At 57.8% G+C, this 21,879-nt stretch overlaps 1 protein-coding gene across 4 annotated transcripts; it reads right to left on the minus strand.

Moving 5' to 3' along the window:
- Window positions 1-504: 504 nt before the first annotated feature.
- On the minus strand, window positions 505-19,215 carry TMEM59L (transmembrane protein 59 like). Of its 4 annotated transcripts, none has more exons than XM_073324514.2 (8): window positions 18,945-19,215; window positions 14,131-14,236; window positions 12,486-12,580; window positions 5,630-5,776; window positions 4,833-4,941; window positions 3,921-4,032; window positions 3,346-3,463; window positions 505-2,863 (listed from the first exon to the last, which is right to left on the minus strand). In XM_073324514.2, the coding sequence occupies exons 1-8, from the start codon at window positions 19,092-19,094 to the stop codon at window positions 2,702-2,704; spliced, it is 999 nt and encodes a 332-aa protein (XP_073180615.1). In that variant the 5' UTR covers window positions 19,095-19,215; the 3' UTR covers window positions 505-2,701. The 4 variants fall into 4 exon arrangements, with proteins under 4 accessions (XP_073180615.1, XP_073180614.1, XP_073180616.2 ...); XM_073324513.2 differs by having other exon boundaries at window positions 3,346-3,486; window positions 3,920-4,032; XM_073324515.2 differs by lacking the exons at window positions 12,486-12,580; window positions 14,131-14,236; window positions 18,945-19,215 and adding an exon at window positions 11,546-12,469 and having other exon boundaries at window positions 3,346-3,486; window positions 3,920-4,032.
- Between the last annotated feature and the right edge of the window lie 2,664 nt (window positions 19,216-21,879).

Below are 21,879 nucleotides of genomic sequence, written 5' to 3' on the forward strand. Positions count from 1 at the left end.
TGCTACCAGGGAGAGAAAGAACCTCAGAGAGAAGCAGCGTCAGTCCGAAGCCAGGCGGAGAAAGGCTCTTGGAGGCTTGGAACAGCGGAGCGGGAGAGATCGAGCTGCCCCGGCGTGGGGGTGAGAGGCCACGCCGGGCCAGGCACCACAGTGAGCTCCGACCTCCAGCACCATTCCTGTTGGCAAAGCGCTGGCTGCAGAACGAAATGGGGCCGCTGCTCCCACAAAGGGCAGGGAGGGGAGCATGGTGCACCTTGGTCTCCCAGGGCATGGAGGACCTGGGCCTATAAACCCCGGCCTGAGTAGGGATTGCTTCTTGTTGGGTTTGTGGGTGGGGGGGCAGTTTCCCTACCAAGAAAATATCTGTTTCCACTCTGCGGAGACCTCCTGTCTCTTGGGGGTGGGGGGTTTATCTGGTTCACTGCACTCCCCATTGGGCACTGACATGGAGAGCCGCTGCCCCCTTTCCCCAGGTGACCCCAATAAAGCCACGGGCCCTGCTGGTTCTTTTACAAACCTTTATTTCCATTCCTCTCCACCCCTCCCAGCCCGCTCCGTGCTCCTTTCACGGCTTTTTTTAGATAAAAACAACAAACCAGCTCTCTCCGACAATTCAGGACACACACAGATCCCCAGATGACTCTCTGTTTCCCCCGCCCCATTTCAACCCAGCTTCCCTCGAAGCCGCAGCCGCGAGGGGCCTTCAGCTCCGGGATCGTTAATGGCTGACACAAAAGGCAGAGAGGCCCAGCTGGCTCGAACGCACCTGTCAGGACAATACCACAAACGCCACCTCACTGAGCTGATCTGCCGAAAAGCTATCATGAAAAATCGTGGGATGGATCCCAGCACGTACACAAAATATCCCCTCCCCCCTCCCCAAACTGCCCTCCCCCCTCTCCAAAAACCAGATATGTTGCACACATTAAAGTGATACAGAACGATACAGAACTCAGAAGGGGGGAAGGATGAAAGAGTCTCTTTGCAATAACAACCTACAGGATCCAGTGAAACTGAGGCAGCATCAAAGTAACGGGTCAATAGATATACAGCTTTCAAACCCAAGGCTAGGGGGTCCAAGGTAATAAGTTAATCTATACAGACAGCGTTAGGCAAATGGACTGATGAGCGGATTTCCTGCTGCTGCAGAAGGGTGTTCTCAGCGCGAGTGCCCATGCAGAGTGCCTGGGCTCAGCGGCCCACGCCAGCACAACAAAACCGTAAGGAAATGAGACGTGAAGTCAAGGGATATGGAACATCCGTGAGATGGGCTCCCCCCTCGCCTGGCCACAGGAGCACAATCACCATCTAGAGCAGTTACAGCAAAAGGGGATGAATTGGGAGGCCTTGTCCAGGAACCCTGGAGTGTGGCTCAGGAATTGCCCGAAGCTCTGTGGGAGCTGGTGCTAGGGAGATGGGAGTGGGGAGAGGTACCAAGCTGGGAAATGGCTTGAGTTGGCTCCAACGCCGTGGCACAGGGGCCTGCCATCCAGCCCTTCCATAGCAGCGGCATCCCCACTGGGGAACCTGGAGATGTGGCGTGAACAGGCTGCAGGGGGTTCCAAGCAGCTCCCCACGGGGTCCCCCCCTCCTCCCACTACTAGAGCAGCCCCAGGGGGAACTTCCTCCGCATCTGGCTCAGAGCAAGGCTCCTCTTGGCCAGCTGCGGTTGCTGCAGCCAGCAGCTCTCCTTGCACCGAGCATGGGCTGGCAAGGACCAGACAGAAACCATGTCCATGGCAGAAGAGTCATGGCAGCTCCCTGACACTTGCCCTGGGCCCTAGAGAGTGCCTGGGCTCAGGGACAGGGAAACACTGATACTCCCAGCCTCTTAGGTGTCAGCCTTGGGCCTTGTCTACCTGCCGGATTTACCCGAATCGGCAGAGCAGAGCTGCAGCAGTGCAAACCCTTCACATGGGGGCAGCGCGTCTCATCCAGAGTCTGCCAGAGCGTAAACGCCTTGCTGCAGAGACTGAGGCTGAATCAATTTACTGCATGCCCGGAGCCAGAATTTCCTCCCCGCAGGGTGCCTCCAATGCCTGCAGCCTCCAGGGAAGGTGAACCGAGAGCTGGAGCCACCCCACGGCCACATCCTCTCCCCATGGAGCCCCCATCTGCTTCTTGCCCATTTCCACGGCTGCAAAACCAGCTGCCCTGAGGCTTGCAAGGGGAGGGCTCTGCCCTGAACCCCGAGGGGTCCCCCATCATACGCAGCTCCCTGTTCCAGACGGGCGCTGCCATACCAACTCCCACGCTCCCTCCCCACCCCCATGGCAGGGTGCACTCTCTCCCCACCCCCCGTGCTCCCCTCTTTGCTCCCACCAGTCATCTGACTCCATCCAACCAAGGTCACAGACCATGCTGTTCTCACCGAAGCTCCCTCCCGGAGCATTGGAGACACAAGGCCAGAAACCACCCCCAACTAGATCTCCCTCAGTACCACTCCCTGCTGAGCTGGGATTGTGAACAGGGGGAGGAAAACATTTCCCCCTCCCGCGCACGAGGACAATGGATGGAGGTGGAGCCGGGAGCGGATGGCCCCCCCACAGCCCAGGATGGTTATCTTCAAACACAGTGTGGTGAGGGGGTTTAAAACAGCAGAAAACGGGAAGGCAGATCAAAACAAGGGGGGGTTGCATTAAAATGTTCACAGGAAATAAGGCATGGAGATGACAGGCCGGCAGGGGGTGGAGGGGGGGCTCTAGAGCACTGTTTTGTCCAGATCCACCTTGACCGGCAGTGGCCCCGCCTCCTCGTTGTCGTCCGCTGGGCAGATGGTGACAGCGATCACAGGGTGCAGAGAAAAGGGGGCCGAGCCATCCAGGTTCTCCAGGTCCTCCTTATCGCCATTAATGCTCAGCGTCTGGAAGAGAGCCAGAGCCAGACACCAGGTGACAGGGCGTGGCCGGGGACGGAGGGGGCTGTGGCAGCGGAGAGGGGGACATATCACAGCAGGGGTTTGGTTTGCACCCATTGAGGGCCCAGCCCAGAGTCTTATCACCACGGCTCCCGGAATTTCTGGGATTCATTTCCCAACGGGAGCCATGATTTAACCCCTCAAAATAAACCAGTCTCGGGCGCTGTTTGGCTAAGGTCAGGGGGTGAAGTGCCGGAGCCCTGGTGTACCCGGGGCATGTGCGAGGATGGGTTACTCTTTGTGCTTTCCAGGCTCTCCTCCCCACTCAGTGTCCTCACCCAGCAGACAGTGCAACGCAGGCCAAGGGTATGAACTGCCCCCAGCCCACCCGGACGTCCCCCAGTGGGCTGTGGCTGGGTTCAGTGCCCGGTCCCGGCTCAGTGGCATCCGCACCTGAGTTTGCCCTGGGATGCCAGCTGGCTCCGTACCTGGGTCTTGACGTGCTGGTCCGGAGCAGTCACCAGGCTGGCACAGCTCAGCCACAGCATCACCATGATGGAGAGGAAGAGGCAGGCAGCCAGGATCCAGCGAGGAAGGCCTGACCGCCTGTAGCACCCCACCACCCCCCGCCAAAGAGAGAGGACAAGTTTATGGCTGGGTATCAGGGTGGAGGGGGGCACAAACAGGACTCAGAGAGGGCCAACGAGGGAAGGATTTCCCCTGGCTCCTCCATGGAGCATTCCCTTTGCAGTCTCACCCCTGGCCAAATAGCCACGCCCTTGGACCAAATAACCCCACCCCTCACCCAGATAGCCCCGCCCCTGGACCAAATAACCCCACCCCTCACTCAGATAGCCCCGCCCCCAGACCAAATAACCCCACCCCTTGCTAGCAACATTTTGCAACATTATTCTGCAATGGAAATCCCTATCCCCCCATCCCCTTTCTAGACCCCGTCCTCTTTCCTTCCCTGCCCCCATACCCCTCTCCCAATTTTCCAGGCCTTTTCATTCTGCCTCTCCCTCTGCCCCCCTCACCCTTGCGGGGCCAGGCCTGCACCTACTTGGACATGCAGCCCAGGAAGTCGTGCTCTGGCTGATGGGTCTCCACATGCTGGAACTTGGTTTTGCTCTTTGGCTCTTTCATGGGGGGTTTCTCCAGCTTTTCCTTGCGGCCTGGCAGGACGACACCCAGACCCAAATGACCCCCCTGCCACAGCAAACTGGGCACAACCACCTGGGCCCCCAACGAAGCTGGGGCTGCTACTTGCGTGCCAAGGCCAGAAAGGGGAGGGTAGAAAACGGGGCAAATAGAACTGCAAGCCCTTGACCTGGCTTACTGGATAGCAGCCTAGAACGAGACCATCCCCAAAAGACTTAAAATAATGATCACTCCAGGCTTTAAACAGCTCCAGGAGGCTGGCACAAACCACCCAGCCCTTCGCACTGAGGGTGCCAGCTCCCCGCCCCCCACTGGAACGTCGCGACTGAGAGCTGTGCCTGGTCAGGAGCCCGTGTGCAGTGAGTTTGGTGGGTTCTTAGTTTGGTTCCCAGCAGCCAGGTGTCCATGGCACAAACCCACCCCCACATGCCTTGTGCTGGCAGCCTCAGCAGAGGCTAGAGACGGAAGGGGACAGGGCACCTGAGCTGCCTGACGGCGCTGGTGCCCTCCTTGCCCCTCCCCCCCGCCCCGGTCAGGACGAAGCCTCAGGACCGTATGTGGAAGCTTCCATAGCATGGGGGATGGTCCCAGGTCAGTGGAGGAGGGGCATGGGGCGGGATGGGTGATCTGCCCCTCGGGTAGGAGCCCGGCAGAGGCAGACTCCAGGCCTGCACTAGGATTCAGCCCAGAGTGTGTGCATGTCCCAGGGGGCTAATCAGAGGCCACAGGCTCTAGAGAAACCGGCTCAGAGCTGGGACCACCTTTCCAGCAGCTCCCAGCCCCCTTGACCCACCTGGCCCTGCCCCTTGCTCACCTGTGTGGGGCCTCAAGGTGTTAGGACTGGAGACAGGCCAGGACTTCTCCATCAGCTCCGACTTGGGTGCTGGCATCTCGGGCACCGGGTACTCAATCTCCGGCTGGGACTGAGGGGCCAGCATTCAAAAAGAAATAAAAAGGACCAAAACGCAGTTAGTGACTGAGCCCCAAAACCTCCTGTGGGGGCAGGACTGGCCCATGGGGGGGAGGCACAGGTTCAGCTGGGGGGCATGCGGGATATTGAGGGCCAGATCCCTCCTGCAGCATTAACCCACAGAGACAGCCTCTCGCTGAGTCTGGGCAGCACCTGGCACAGTGGGGCCCAATCTCAGTGCCCGTCCTCGGCATCACCAGATACAAACAAGAACAGTTATTATTGTAGGGACGCAGGACTTGCCACAAAGGCTCGGACACTGGTTTGTCAGTCAGCCTGTCTGTCTGTCCGTTGTACTTCTGGGGTGCCTGTCACCTCAGCAGCATCTGAGTGCTGGATGGTACAATCTAGTCTAGCACCAGGCCATAACTCCATCTTGTAGCTCAGTATCCTACCTCCCTGCTGTACCAGAGCACTGGCCCATCTAATGTGGTGATCCATTCCTGGTTCTGGCCAATATCTGATGCTTTGCAGGAAGACAAATATACCTGGTCACTGGTGAAATGCTCAGCATGCGTGGGATAAGAGGGAACCCCTTCCTGATCCCCTGCAGCTTCAGCTTCTGCCCTGAAGCATGGGGTTCCATGCCCTGTTCCCATAGCCACGCAGGGCCACTGATGACCTCAGCTGCGTGAGCCTACCTGGAACACCACCACTTTGCCATCGTCTGCCTGCAGGTAGAAGGTCCAGGTGGACGAGATGAAGCTCTGGGCAGAGCTGACGATGTCGTTGCAGAAACTGGAGACCAAGTCAAACATGGAGAAGGACACGGGCTGCAGCTCCAAACTCTGTAAATAATCAAAGAGAAGAGGACCAGCTCGCTGTGCTGGGAACTCCCGCATCATCCTGCCCCACCCCAGCCCCAGCTCTCTAGCATACAGGGCTCAAGGCTCTGCTCAAGGGCTCTAAAGCAGGTCTATTGACCAGACCATGCTGAATGACCCACCACATAGCCTTAATGAGCTATGAACCCTCCTGAAAGCGAAAGGAAGGTCTAGTGTTTAGAGCACTAGCCTCGACCTTGGGAGACCTGGCCTCAATTCCCAGCTCTGCCAGAGTCTCTCTGTGACCTGGAGCAAGTCCCTTGGCTCCTCTGTTCCTCATTTTCCCCACCTGTGCAATAGGGATTACAGCCCTGTACCATGTGGCTTAATCCATTGATGACATGGAGACCCTCGGATATTACAGTGAGGGAGACAGACGACAGCTAACCTCCATATAGCCCAGGGCAGGGGCTGGCATTAAATGCATTGGCAGGGCTCAATATAGGTCCCCCTGCACAGGCAATCCCGTGCCTTCTCGGAGGACCATTTGCCCCGGCACCATCAGCCTCAGCATGAAGGCCCTGAGCTGAGCGGGCCACAGAGATCAGAGTCGATACACACTGGCTGGAGGCGCTGGGGATAAACAGCCCAGCTCCTTCCACCAGCACTAAACTCACATGAAAATGTTTTAAAGAAGAGGAGCTGAGATGCCGAGGGCGTTTCTCTCCTGCCAGCTTAGCCATGCCCCGGATACTTGGCTCTTTGCAAGGTTTGTTATGTTTTAAAGCATCCCTGCTGGAATCTGCTCGGCTGCTCCTTGCCATGGACGTAGAACATTTCTCAAGGCTGGGAATGCCAGAGCCCCTCATTCAGTCAGATGAGCAAATAGGAAAGAAATAGCTCAGGTTCTGTAGCTGATTATCGTGCTAAATCTGCTTTGCCTGCTTGCCCAGGAATCCAAAGGAAACATGCTTTGGGTGGAATGAATGGAATAAGGGAAGGTCTGGAACACTGTCGCCATGGAGCAATCTCGTTTGGGACCTGGCCTTTCACAGAGTTCCATCCACCCATTCTTTCAGGGGAAGCAGGGACAGATGCTTGTCCCCTTTACAGGGACAGCTGCCACTCTGATACAGCCAGCCGACTGAGGCTTCTTTCCCACAAAGAAAAACATTGATCTCTACCACTGATTCTGTGTTCGACCTTGGGCATGTCACTGGACCATTCCATGCCTAAGTTTCCCCATATTTAATGTTTGTTACCAGCCTCCCAGGGGTTCATTAATTAATCAGTAGAAAGCACTTTGAGCTCCTGGGCTGAGAAGCTGAAGAGGCAGCACTGTATGCCCATGCCTGATCCTTACTCCTCACTGCAGAAAGCCATCCTGCAAAGCTGAAAGCCTCTACCTGGGGCCAAAGGCTAACACAATTATTTGGGCAAAAGCTTAATCAATTAAATGTAATCATAGATAAGAACCTTCCATCTTGGGAATTCAACAGCATCCCCTAGCTTAGCCCAAATCAAGGCCTTGCGCAATGCAATGAACCTGCTGCCATTTATGATTTGATTTAAACAGCCCTGCATTGGGTGGTTCTGCCTCCAACAGCCCAGACCAATCCACTCCCTGGACAATGTTATTCGCAGGTTCCCTGTAAGCTCTGGCACCATTTGTCTGTCTCCTGCATCCCAGGTACCTGGTGACCATCAAATGCCCTGAAGGTGTGCTATGCAGGTGGGATTCTCGGAGGGGGAACAAGGACATGAAATAAACAAAGACCCCTTTTTGCTGTCAAATATTTGTAAGTATTGTTTGCTAGTGGGGAATTTTACTGCTGTGTGAGGGGCTGCAAAGACCTGAGATTGCAGGGATCCAAAATGCCCGGCTGCAGAGCCCAGAGCCAGGACAGCGTTCCTCAAAAGGGCTGCAGTGTAATGATACTGCGATGTGGGGGTATGGCACGTCGCTGCTGCCATCTGGTGGCAAGGGGGACGTGGGGCAACTGAATAGGGGGGGACAGCGGACCAGACGTCTGTGCTCCAGACAGGCGGCCTACGAGGAGTTATCACAGCCGCCTCCATCTTCAGCCAGCTGATCTGCTGAGTGTGCGTTGGGGGGAAAGGGGGAGACGTCAGGAAGGGGAAATGGCAACTGGGCTCTACGGTTTTCCTGTTTCAATACGGTTTGCAAAGCATGCTGGGACCTTTGGGGGGCTGAAAAGCACTAAAGCTGTCTTTCCCAACGGGCAGGGTGCGCCCCCGCAGAGGGCTTGATGGAGTAGCGGGGGGACATGGACAGATCTCTCCCCTCTTCTCCCAAGTCTCAGCTTTCATTTCCCAGAGGCCGTCAGCCTCTAGCTGCTACAGCTGGGACAAAAACCTTCCAAAGGTGAAGTGAGCGTACAGGGCAGAGTGACGCCTGCCCAGGCCTGCAGCGACCCTGAAGCAGTAGCTCCAAGATGGTAACTGCCCCGTCCACGCCACGAGGTGCTAGCTCAGACCTGCTCCCCCCGCTCATCGCAGAGTGTGAGAAAGGAGAGGGCGGGTCAGACCGTGCAGATCTGCACCAGCATTTCCCAAAATGTGGGCGGGGGGATTACCGGCAGGAAGGTGGCATGGTGGGAGATTTCAGAGTAACAGCCGTGTTAGTCTGCATTCGCAAAAAGAGCAGGAGGACGTGTGGCACCTTAGAGACTAACCAATTTATTTGAGCATGAGCTTTCGCGAGCTACAGCTCACTTCATCGGATGCATACTGTCTTCTGCAGTTTCCACAGGATGCATCCGATGAAGTGAGCTGTAGCTCACGAAAGCTTATGCTCAAATAAATTGGTTAGTCTCTAAGGTGCCACAAGTCCTCCTTTATGGTGGGAGATGTGTCCATTACAATGGAAAAGCCTTTAACACCACGTGCTGGGACTGCAGGGAGAGAGCGACTGACTTAGTCTTCCCGAAGGGCAGGCTGAGACCTGTTCGATGTGGCTCCACCCAGGCATCCAAGCTGTGCCCTGCCCACTAGCTCTCACTGCCTCTGCTGTCTGCCCAGGGGCTGGGTCAGCTGGGATCCGAGCACACAGCGCTCCCTCCTCCTGGGGTTTCTGAGCCAGAACTTGTCTCCCAGCCCCCTTGTTATCTGCTCCTGGCCCCATCACTGGAACAAGCTCCAGGGTATAACCCCCTTGGCGTGCAGCTGGGCTCTGTGCAGAGAGGCAGCAGCTGTACTGGACACCAGGACCACCAGCAAGCTTTAAACCCCAGGTTTGGCAAGGAGCGACACTCCCTCCCCGCTGCCAGGCACAGCCAGTCACTCCTCCGAGCCTGTCTGCTGTGGCAGCTGTCAGCACAAATACGTCTGCAGCTCCCTCGCCCACGTGTCTGCCTGCCCTGGCCCCCAGACCGAGGCCAATCAACAGCCCGCCCTGCAGAGCAGGATCCACTCCACCAGCCACAGGAGGGTGAGTACGGATCCTCCTGCACCCAGGCCCTGAGCACAGCTCCCAAGGGAGCAGCCATGTGTCTGCTTGGAGCAGCATGGGGGCCCTGCGTACCAGGGAGCAGGTACTGACCACGCGCCCGCAGGATCCTGCAATCCCAGACCAGGCAATGGGCCCTCCTAGCCCCACCTCCTCCCGCCAATCCCCAGTGCTGCCAAAGGAGACAAAAGCTCCCCACAGTGCAGCTGGGCGGAGATGCAGGGTGCTGTATATGGGGCCAAGGAGCAGATTTGCTCCCAGCCCCCGCTGCTCCAGGCAGTCTCCTTGCGCTCTGCTGCAGGAGAGGTCTGATCATTGCAGCTTTGCCGTGCGACCGCGAAACAGAGCGTCCAGGGGCCCGGTCTCAGGCAGCTGCTGCCCAACGCCCCGCAGGGCATGCGGAGGCCAGAGGATCCCAGGGCTGAATCCACCCCAGTGCTCTCCATGCAACGCCTCGTGCTGGGGCTGAACGAAATCCAGCCCCTCCCCGCTGAAAACAATAAAAGCTGCATCTGGGTGTTTGGGTCGCAACGCCCCCTCACCACACGCCCTGGGCCCTGCCAGGCACTGGGCTAACAGGCACAGTCTCACATGTCTCCCACGCTCCCAACATGTGAATAAGGATCCGAGGGTCGGGGTGGGGGTTGCAATCAGCCTGGGGGGGGGGGGTCTGGCCCTAGATCGGCTGCACGGTTGTGGCATCTCCAGACCGTCAGTACTGAGGGGCTCTGTCATGGCTGGAGCAGAGGTGGGAGGAGAATGGGGTGACAAACAGGGCAGCTTCCTACACTGTCCTTGGGAGAGCACATTGCATGGAGCATATGCCTTGCTGATGCTCCCCCGTGGACCAGGGACTGTATGCGCTCCACTGGGGGGCAGGGTACCACAGCCCCTCCGGGAAGGGAAAACAGCTGGGGGTGATGAAAGCAAATCACTCAGATCACAGGCTCCCATCTTCTGGTCCAGCCTGGATTCTCCTGAGTCGAACAGGCAGAGAGAGGAGATTTGGCTGAACAGCTCGAGCTGAAACTGATCTAAAGACTGATATGAACTTGTAACCAGAGGAAAAACCCAGTTGTGGGTTTGAAGGTCAGGCCGCTACCCTGGCCCCAGGCCAGAGTCAGGGTGACCTTGTTAGAATGCAGGTAGGGCTTTTTATTGGTTTTACTGGCTTTCTCTGCAATGCTTTTACCCGCCAGGATAAATGCGCTTGCTGAGCAGAAGCTGGGGTGGTAGCTGGTAACATGCTGGTCACAGCCCTCGGAGAGAGAGCAAAGCAGCCATGCTGGCCGGTTAGACAGCCTGGCTTGCTGGGGATATCGCTGTGTAGAGCAGAGAGCTGGGGAGTGAGACACGAGCCAAATGACCCTCCCTGACACAGCCTCAAGGGAGCACCTAGGGGGAAATACAGGTGCCATTCCCCTGAATCTCTCAGTCCTCCACTCCAATCACTAGACACAGACCAATCCCCTCCAAGAGGCAAGAATAGAACCCTGGAGTCCTGCCTCCCAGCCCCCACTGCTCCACTTGTTAGAGACTTCCAGAGCCGGGAGTCCTGTCTCCCAGTGCCTTGCTTGGCTCACTCACTAACAATCCCCTCCAAGGAGGGGCAGAGAACCCAGGTGTCCTGTCTCCCTGTTCTCTGCTCTAACTGCTGGATGGCACTGCCTGGCCGAGGCTCTGAGGACACGGCAGCCCAGATGCCTGGTTTCGTCTGGAACAGATGCACCATGACTCACTCACATGGGGACGTTCCCAGCCCTTGCCTTCCCCGCCCTCTGCCCACAAGCACTTTGGAGAAGGAGCCAAATGCACGAGCATCAGCCTCCTGGGACGGACAGACCACAGCACTCTAATCCGATTAGAGCCGGTTTCCAGAAACCATGTCCTTGTGCCGCTTCCCACTCCCAGCTCTGGCTAATCTGGTCCCCACCCCCGCACTGGTACACGAGGGCATTGGCAGCAGAGCTGCCCTGTGGACAGGTGCCAAGAGGGGACAGAGCCCTGCATCGCCCGCCCGAAAAGTGCGGAGCCCCCCCGGGGGACTGCGCCAGAACCACCACCAGAAAGGGGGGGAACAAGGTCAAATGCTCCCGTCACGCACCCTCCGAGTGCAGCCGGATCCACCCGCTAGGGGGCTCCCGGCTGTGGCCCTTTGAACACAGCTGGGTTGGGTCCTTTTTCCCATTGCATCTTTTGCCAGCACGAGCGATGACAAGGGAAAAGGAAGAGAGGAGGACGTGCTGCCGGACGGGGGGGTTCCACCCATTCCTGCCAGGCCGAATCAATGCAAGGTCCATGCGACCTTCCTCCGCTCCACTTACCTCCGGGATGCAGAGTCTAGACAGAGGGGGCAGGGCAAACTGTTCCTCTATCCTTCCATCAGACAGCGAATTCCTCTGCATCCACAGATCCCGCCAGCCCTGCACTAGTCTCCCCAGCTGCCCCAGTGGATGGTCTTCCTCCAGGACACCCTGTCGGCTCCGTACGCCCACGGCACCCTGAGCCGACAGGCGCCGGCAGCAGAGCTGGCTGGGCTTTGTCTCCCGAGAGATAACAAGGGCATGAGGAGGAAGATCACGGCCCGGTACCCAGCTCGTCCTCTCCTGTTTCTCGGCATGAACTGCTGCCTGCCCCATCCCACGGGGATCGCTGAGAGCTGGGCTGCGGACAGCAACTGCCCAGCCAGAGTCACAACCCAGATTTCCTCATGACACAGCCACCGAATGGGACCGTTGGTTACCGCCCCTGCAATCCCTCCGACCCTGGAACGGGGGGCCCTGTCTGCAGGAGGGAGCCTCCACTCCAGGTGCAATCGATCCAGGGTTCCCCCCGGCTGGCCCAGTCTGCTGGCCAGATGGCCAGCTCAGCACTGCAGAGAGAGGAGCACTCGCTGGCTTCCAGCCCCCGCCGGAACGGACCCTGGCTCTCATCCTGCTCCCAGGAGCCATGGGCCATGGTGGGAGCTCCCTGTGCAGGAGAATGAAACTCCTTCAGCTCCTTGGCTTCCCTGCCGCACGGCTGAGCTGGAGACGGGAGGGGCTCTGCCGATGCTCCTCTCCCACTATGATCCATGGGTGCTGCACCTAGGGGGGCTGCGGGGGGCTGCTGCTCCCCCTGGCTTGAAGGGGTTCCCATCACACCCAGGGGTTCACAGCCCCCCACTATACAAACTGTCCCAGCCCCCTGCTACGATCTGTTCTTCTCAGGCCCATCACCCAGGCAGCAGAGCCCCTTGGCACTAGGGAAAGAGGAGGCTGAAACCTTGTCTTTCCAGCTCTGCGTCTCGGGCAGCTGCTTCCTGCATCCAGTCATGCAGCCGAACTGCTCCTCAGCGCTGCTGTAGGCTTCGATACAAGCTGCAAGACAGGAGGGGAAGGGACCAGTCAGGGCCCGGGCACCCCGCAGCCGTCGGACACGAGCGAATTCGCAGCTCAGGACAACAAGGGGCTAGCAGCACAGCCTAGAGCCAGGCAGAGCGCAGCGGGGGTGTTGTGCCAGGGCACCCACAGCCCCCTACTATGCCAGCCCTGGGCTCCCACAGGCAGCTGTCAGCGTTCTTCGGCCCTGACAGCTATTCCAGGACTGGGCTTCTCCTGCCAGGTCATGGTCAATGTCCTGTGACGTTCACAAACGCCCCCTATGGACGAGGATGAGACCCCCCCAGCTCCGAGTCAGACACCCAGCTCAAGGGTGTGTCCACCAGCCAAACCCCGTCCGACAGCCCATCGGAGTCACCCGGAGAGCGCCTCGCCCAGAGCCACCCCCCTAGGCCGAGCTGGGCACACTCAGGGCTGCCTGACGGGCTCCATGCCCTAGTTCATTTCTGCCCAAAGAATAACCAATCATGGCAATCAGCACAACGTTCCCAGACAGGTCTCAGCTTCCAATGGGACACACCCGGATTTCCCATAAGCAGAGTCTTAACCCGTGCCGGAAAGGCCCAGTCCCCATTCCAAGCAGCTATCCTGAGATCCCAGCGGCGTGGCATGGGGGGGGCAGGGGGGATCGTCTCCCCTACGATACCTTAAACACTGAGGCCTTGTCTACTCTGTGGGGACATTAAAGCCCCCAGAGCACTTTTCACAAGAGTAGGGGGTTGCCCAAATAGCTTCAGCTGAAAAGTCCACCCTCCCTGGTGCTGAATACGGCTGCTCCGCCCCACCCCAGAGGCAGCTGCAGGCTGCAAAGCGAGGCTGCAAAGTGCTTTGGGATCCCTTGTGATGAGAGGCACTGGGGGGTTAGCACATCGTCCCCGGGCCAGGGAGGAAGCCCGGTTTGCTCACACGGCACCGGGAACTCGCTGGACAGCCTTCGGCCTGGCGGGGGGATTCGGTCGCTACTGCAGGAAACTTCCATCTTCGCAGCTGCCTGGCAGTGAGGCTAGAACTGCAGAGGTGTGGGGAGTTGGCTTCAGCAGAGGATCCTCCTCTCCCTTTTCCCGCCCCTTTGAGAGGCTGAAATCACGGTTGGAACATTATTAATCCCCTTGGTATTTGCTGTGGCCATAGCCCTTATGGGTTCATTTGGGGCCTTGCATCCAGGTGACTCTCTAACTTCCAGGATTTGCACCAGGGAGCAAGCGGAGCCAGCCCAGATTTGCACCAGGGAGCGAGCAGAGCCGGCCCGGATTTGCACCAGGGAGCGAGCGGAGCCGGCCCGGATTTGCACCAGGGAGCGAGCGGAGCCGGCCCGGATTTGCACCAGGGAGCGAGCGGAGCCGGCCCGGATTTGCACCGCTGGTGCATCACAGCCATGGAACTTTGTTTGGACAGCATGGGAGCGCAGAAGGAGCAGAAGCAACCTCTGTCCTGACAGGAATAAGTGGAGAAGCCACTTCTGGACAATGTAACTGGGGGGCCACGGGAGAAGAGGGGAGGGGAAGTTAGTTGGCTGTACTGTTCTTTACCTGATTCACATTCGGCTCTGGTTGTGTTCAGCTCGGCGCTCGCATCCACAAAGTGACAGATGGAGAACAGCCGGCAGCCTCGGTAACAGGCGTTGAGCGCAGCATCCTGGGGAGAGGAAGAGGAGAGCTAGGAGCTGGTACAATACACAGCGCAGTGGCTGCACCCCAGTGCCCTGCAAATACCCAAATGCCCCTGGGGACCCAGCTGTGCTCTGGGACTGGGGCAGCAGGGAGAGGGCAGGGCGGGAGGGAGGGAGCTTTGCACTACATGGGACCAGGACCTCCAGGGCTTGGATCCTTGGTGCCGGCTCCAGATCCTTCCTCCCTGTCAATGGAACACAAGCACCAAGACCTAGCACCACGTCTAGGTGGTGGCACCGTCTCCCAGGAGGGGTGGTGGAACCCCAGTGCGCTGGGCATTTACAGCGAGGCTGGACAAGGCCCTGCAGAATATGCTGTAGGGAAGGGACAGGGCTCCCCGGGGAACGGACTAGATCAGTGGCTTACCACCTGTGGACCATGGACCCCGCAGACTATGTCTAAGATTTCCAAAGGGGTCCGCACCTCCATTTGAAATTTTGTAGGGGTTGACAGAAGGTTGAAAACCCCCTGACCTAGAGGAGAGCGAGCTGGCCTCCTGCACCTCGAGCTGGTACGACCCTCACAGCACTGGGCAGCCCGCAACGCTGCGAACGTTTCTCTGAAAAACTCGGCGTGATGTTGGCTACCCGAGAACCATGGGCCTGGCGAGCCAACAGGACGTGTGTTTCTCACACGCACACTCTGTGGGCCCGTGCACGTGGGGGAGCACGCACATGTTCGCAGGGGGAGCACAGTTCTGAGGGCACCTTCACCCCCTCCCAGAATCCTGCCACGGGGCCGGGCCCCAGCGAGAGCTGCACCAGCCTCAGCAGACACAACAGCTTCAGCAAAAGAACCGAGGTGCCGTTTGCTGCTCTCGCCTCCTGGGCGCTGCACCCAGCAACCTGCCCCTGTATCGCCACTGACCAGCAGGGGGGAGCTCGGGGCCGCAGCAGGACACACAGCCCCCTCCTCCCTGCCTACCTGCCTTTGCCAGGGCCCGATGCTGCCCGGCAATCACCCACAGCAGCCTTGTGAGGCGAGGCCAACCCCGAGCCCTCTCACCTGGGCTCACCCCTGCCCCACACGGCCACTGAGGAGGCTGCTTGGAAACCAGCCGTGTGACGCATCCACCTGCAGCATCCGTCCTCCTGAGTCTCTGTGGCAGCATAGCTCAGGCCCTGCACTTGGCACGGGGCGTCCTTACACGTGTGCGAAGTGTTGATCCCCCCCCGGTATTAGTATTTCCATTCATTGTGTGTATTGGGATCACGCCTGGCTTGGCTCCAGGCCCATCGTGCCGGGCTCCGGACACACGCATAACAAAAGGATGGTCCCTGTCCCACAGTAAAGTAGCTATACCACTACATCGCTCTTTTCATGAGTAGATTTGAAATCATTACCCCCATTTTACAGATGGGGAAACTGAGGCACAGAGTGAGGCAGTGACTTGCCCAAGGTCATCTAACAGGCCAGTGGCAGAGCCAGGAATAGAACCCAGATCTCCTGAGTCTCAAGCCAGTGTTCTAGCCAAGAGACAGCAAACAGACACAACAAAGACCAGGCAGGAGCCCCCAGGAAGAAGGAGATATTCCCATCAGTCTGCCAAGCACCTGTCTCAGACACCGCTGTGCATTCTGCAGGGAGGGTGAAAGAGGCAAGATTAGCAGGAAGTCAGAGTGGCCCTGGACCAGCAATTGTAAGTAGGGCTGCAGTTACTCTTCTCTACATGCGTGGCGATCTCACTGCATGAGACTAAATGATGATAAACATAGAACAAAAACAAGGGCAAGAAAGGAAAACACCTAGGAATAACTGAGCACTTGCTGGCGAATGGAGCCCACAAAACTGCACGGTTAGTTTTCAGAGACCACAAGTGATTTATTCCAAAAGAGGGCAAGGAAATTTCCCATCTCAACCAGTCTATCTTTTGGCCCTACATGGTCAGCAACCTCCCAGCCTGGGATTGTATTTCTCTCCGTGTGTATTTTTCTATGGTTGCGTTTGAAGACAGACAGACAAAGACACACTATTTACCTAAGGGTTACAACTTCATAACCTCTGCTTTGCACAGAACCCCAGGGCTGAATCCCAAATCCCCTGAACCCTGTGCCAGGAAATGGGAGCGCAGCCCTGCATTTCTCATGCTCAAATGCTGCGCGGACAATGGCATGAGCCTTTAGAAGGATCTATTTTACACTTCCTCTTCGAGGCTCCGTGTACCAGACAACTGGCCTGTACACTGAGGGAAGCCCTAGGGCATGGAAGCACAGTAGGATCATCCTTGCTAAGAAAGGAAGACCCACTTTAACACCATGCTGTCCAGGGTCACTAAAACAAACAACTTTTATCGCCGCCTGCCCAGCTTCTGTCTGGGCAAACAAACAGCCACTTGCAAGGGGATACACAAGAAGAGCCCAAGTTGCCCAGTTTACATTTTAAGATGCTGGCTCTTCCCCTGAAATCACTGCTTTATGCACGTCCTGTCTCAGGGGAGTTATTCCAGCAGGAAGGAGATGCTGGCATCCAGGTGGATTGCAGCAGCATCCAGTCCCCTCCATTCTCTGCTACACCACGGGTGGCCAAAGCCTTGTGCAAAAGCAACCCCGGGAATTCTATGGCACAGCCCAAGGCTGCCTGGTTTTTTGAAACATGGAGGTGCAGTGGGCAGAGGCGACAGATCCCAGCATGCCGGGTTCCAGCAAAGGCACTCGGATCTCCATAGAACATTGCATGTTGGGACCTGTAGTCTCCACAAGCCGCAGCGAGGTGGCTGCAATCAGCTGAAAACCATACAAGCCAGCTGCTGCCCTCACACGCTTGGGCTAGTTGCTCAGGCTGGCAGTAGGCTTTTCCTTTTTGCAGTATGTGTCGTACTTCAAATGGGTTTCACATTTTAAATATGTCTTTGCGAGATATAAAGTTACAGACCCCCCTCAAATGTTTTCGATTTGCACCCAGCTCCTGTGACTGAATCCCACAGGGACTCCACACTTTCACCTCCAAAGCAGGATCGCTAACCAGAAAGCAGCCCAAATGGCTTGGAAATCAGACGTCCCAGTTCAGAGTAACACCAGTTCTCACATGCATGCACATACAAAAACCTACCCAGAACAGCCCCAGCCCTCCCCCCGCCTCAGCTCCTGTTCATTTGAGCAAATCCTTCCCCCAAAGCATTATTTATTGCAAACGAACGATCCAGAAAACAAAAGCTAAAATGGACATGGAAAAATCTTGGACGTGGAGTTTTTAAACTATTTTTATTGTTGCTGCACAAACAAAAGTCGGTCCCGTTTCTAGATTAAAGGGGACGACACCAAGTGCAGATAATCCTGTTCAATATATTTTCAAAGGGTCAGTTACCAAGCCTGGGAGGACAAAGACCGGATTCTTCTTCCCTGATGAGTGGCCAGAGTGGATACCATGGCTAGGGGTGGGGAGTATTTCAATTACTTTTTAACTAAACTATTACTAGTGTATTATGGATGGCAAGTGTCTGACAACACCATGCATTTTCCCCCTCCCTTGAACTGGTTTTAACAGCAGAAAATGTGGCTGGTTTTAAAACAATCAGGTGGGCTTTTCCCCTGCTGTGTTTGGATGTATCTCATGGATCTTTGATGGCCTTTTTGACCTGCGGACGTATGGCATGGTACATTTATTACAGCAAGGCGAGGCAGCCTCTGATCCGAGGCCTTAGTTTGAAGTTATTAGTTTAGAAGCCAGAACTGGGTTTTTTTCAATGATTATTGTTTGCATGGTTCTTGTCATTGCAGCTCTTACGAATGAGACTCGAGCGATTTCCTGAGAGCATTACTGGCTCCAGCACTAACAAGAGCTTCGTCCAGTGCTGTGCACACACCAGTGTGACGAGTTTGACGGTTCTCAGCCAGGAGGCTCCGCCACGGAGGATGCATCCGGGGAGGAGACGGTGCCCTACGGGTGCAGTGCTTTTCTCTCAGGCCTGGGTTTTCCGGGGAGTCGGGTGGGGAGGGGAATGCAGGGGCACCTTTCAGCTGAGCCTATGAGGGGGGAGCGGTGGGAGAGAGGGCCGGTGTCCTGCTGCATAACACAACCAGATCCAGCCACCGGCTTCTGCTCGTCCACTGGGTTATAAAACGGATCAGCAGCAATTTTACCAGCCCCGTCCGATCGCCCGCCCCCAAGCCCCGCACCTGGGCAGCAGCGTCTGCCCGGGCACCTTCCGCCAGTCCAGGAGCGTCCCCTGGATGAACGCCCTTCGTGTAGTGACAAGCTCACACCCCCCTTCCCCCGGCTCAGTGTTTTTAACACGACCCCCCCAGGCGAGGTAAGGAATCCATGGGCAAGGCTTTAAAACGGGAGGTGGCAGGCCAGAGGCCCTGGACCCTGCATAAGCAGAAAGAGGCAGAGCCGGGGGGGCGGGCGGGGGGGGATTCCACAGGACAAACCTTCTCCCTGCTGCAAAAAAAATTAGACCCCCCCCGCCCCCTTCCGGCTTGCAGAACAAATCGATGCACGAACAGTCCTGGGCTTTGCCCCTCCCCCTTCAGACAGCAGGGCCCCCCCCGCGCCCCGATACCTGGGCCCGATGCACAGACACGGGAAGATGGGCGCCTCCCCGCGGGTGTTTTGCTTTTGCTCACAGGCTCCCCCCCCGCCCTTGAAAAATCTGTTCCTCTAACCCAGCCCCCCCGGGGAAATAACCCGCTGTCCCCGGCCGCCGGGACCGGGCTCGAACCCGCCGCACTCACCCGGGCTGCGCCTTGGCCGCAGCGCCTCTGGCAGGCGCCGATGTCCCCCAGCGGCGGGGCGAAGGGAGCCTCGGAGCCGGCGGCGGCCAGCGCCAGGCAGAGGGCGAGCAGCGGCAGGGCGCGGCGCCCCGCCATCCCGGGGCTTTGCATGGCTCCCCCCGGCCTCTCGCACTGCGGGGCTGCAGCCCGCAACCCGGGGAGAGGCAGAGCGCGCGGTGCCCAGCGGTGTCAATATCCCCGTGACGTGCTTTGCACAGAGCAAGGGAGTCTGGGAGAGAGAAGGGGGGAGGAGACGGGGGGGGGGGGGATGCGGGCAGCTGGGGATGCAACGGTACCGCATGCATCCCGGCTGCAGGATCTGCGCTGGAGCTGCCTGCTGGGGAAGCAGAGAGCCCGAGCCCGGCCTCCCTCTGCAGCAGGGCTCCAACACCCTTCCTGCCCTGGGGCTGCCCCCTGGGCCCTGGGAGCGATGGCTCGCGTTTGCTTGGTGGATGAGCGCGCCCGGGATTTCCCTGTACGGGAGGATGGGGCAGCCCTGCCTGCTCTCCTGTGGCACAGGCCGCCCTGGGGCTGGCCTGGCTGGGAAGGGATCCCCCCTTGGCGTGAATTGTCACGCCGGCTGACTTGCTGCGGGGAGAGGAATGGAGCAGGGTGGGCCAGAGGCGGGAATGAGGCAATGAAAAATGGCAGGGGCAGGTTAGCGTGGGGTCTTGGGAGATGCTGGAGAAACCAAGAGAAGGGCGGAGAACTGGCTGTCCCCTGCCAGTGCCGCTCTATAAGCCAAGTGTATCATCTAGGTACTGGGCAGTCGGCACATCCGAAACATGGACAGACGGAGTCTCCCAAAGGGAGCAGTGGGAGCCCCGTCACTTGAGTCATTCAGAACAGGACAAGGGAAAACCGTGAACATGGTCAGGACAAATCCTGCCCAGGGCCCAGGCAAGGGGCTGCATGGTACCAAAGAGCTCCATCACGCAGCTCCGGGGGGTATTGCATTTCCTGGCTTGGAGTGCAAAGGCAGAGAAGATGTCAGGGCCACCTGCCCATCTCGTGTCTTGGAGTCTCCTAGTTAGCAGAGATGCTCTGTTATAGGGCAGTCATCTTGCAAGAGGGCCCAGGCGGGGCTCTGGAGGTTCACTAGCTCAAACAGGAGGGTTTGGGTGAAGGCGCCTTTCCTGGGCTCTTGGGTGGAGAGGAAATCCCAGCATGCTCCCAGGTACAGGCCAGACACTCTTATATTAGCATCCCTGTCTGCAAATACAACATCCCCTGTGCTGACTGGTCACACCAGCCAAACCATGGGTGCATGGTGGCCTTTAAGGGATGCACCCCTCTGCAGCTGGGCAGCACACAGCAGGGGAAGCAGGGAGTGAGGGAGCTCGGCCTCTCAGATGCAGCTCTCTGCTGCAAAGGGTACCCGAACAGCTGGCCAGCTGCTCCCTTCCTCACTGCTGCCTTCCTCTGCTAAGCAGTTCTGATCTTCCCCCTCCAGCCAGGGCCGAAGCATGTTAGGAGGGAGCACAAACTACTGAGCATTGGTGCGTGAGCCAGGCGTTTAGTGCGATTCCTTTGGATTAGATGATTATTGATTCCGGTGATTAACTCTTAAGGCCCCAGGCATTTCCCAGCGTGCTAGTGAGATAGATGAGACGGAGAACAGAAGTCACACCCTGCACATGCCTAGTGAACTGAGGAATGACAGGCGGAGGGGCACCCTGGATTCACACCAGCTGGGTGAGCAATACCAAGGGAGACGGTGGGAGCAACCAAGAATAACAGCAATCATTGCCTATTCCATTCCACTGTGGCCCTAGGTCAGTCCACTCTGCCCCCCCGCCGGGCCTCTGCAAATGCATTTGCCATCAATAGTCTCTTTCACTTCCTGTCCTAACTGTTGTGTGGTGTTGCTGTGTGCTGTTCAGCAGGTGCCACGTTCCACCCCAGAGCTGGCTGCATTTCAGGTGGCAGGTGAAATTATCCCAGTGAGGGTTGCATTAATTAATGAGGACGAGACACTTGGGTGGACGAGACCCTTGGGTGGATGCGCCCCAGGGAAGTGCAATGGGCCTGGTCCCATTTCCCAGACTGAGCCAAATCTCTGGTGAATCAGCTGGGTGGGGCGGGGCGGGGCTGAGGGGAGGATGGGAGCTACTGGGGACTAGTTTTGTACCAGTGTGTTGATTTCCAGTCATTGCCTTCCCGGCGGCAGCTTCCTCTCTCCCTCAGACAGAGCGACAGCCGAGTCCGGACAGACCGACTGCAGACCATGCACTGTTCAGTTACGGGTGTCAGAGCGGTAGCCGTGTTAGTCTGTATCAGCAAAAGGAACGAGGAGTCCTTGTGGCACCTCAGAGGCTAACATTCGGGCTGGCGCAGAGAAGAGCCAGGCCCAGGCAGCTTCAGGGAGCCGGCCACCGGCCCTGCTCAGCACATTCCCCGCATTAAAGGGGAAACCGGGCGACTGGCTGCTTCTCATCCAGGGTGTGAGAAGCAGCCACTAAGTGCGTGTTGGAGTGGGGAGAGCCCTGTGGGGCCATGCATTCCCGGGCAATTATACCATATGCCTCGGGCGGGGCCGGGCGCCAACGTGCTTTCGCCGCCTGAGCCGACGGGGCGCGTCTGAGGCCTGGCATGAGATGGAATCTGCAAAGGGGAAAGACACCAGATGCAGGCGTTCCCTGGGCATTAGCGGCGTGGCTGTGACATCCCTGGCGGCCGGTCAGACAGCCCCGTTGGTGTCTGCTCTGCCTCAAGCCTGAGATATTTCTCTAGTGACTTTAAGCAGCCTGGAGAGTGGACCTGCCCGGCGTCCTTGGGGACTATGGGCCCCGGCACCAGAGCTGCCCCAGGAGCCCCAGTGCAGCTGCACCCCCTTAATTGAGCATGGGCGGGCCCTTTAACCGGATCATTCTCCCCCTGTAGGTGAGAATTTCAG

This window comes from Lepidochelys kempii, chromosome 25, assembly GCF_965140285.1.
Source record: "Lepidochelys kempii isolate rLepKem1 chromosome 25, rLepKem1.hap1, whole genome shotgun sequence".
NCBI classification, from domain to species: domain Eukaryota; kingdom Metazoa; phylum Chordata; order Testudines; family Cheloniidae; genus Lepidochelys; species Lepidochelys kempii.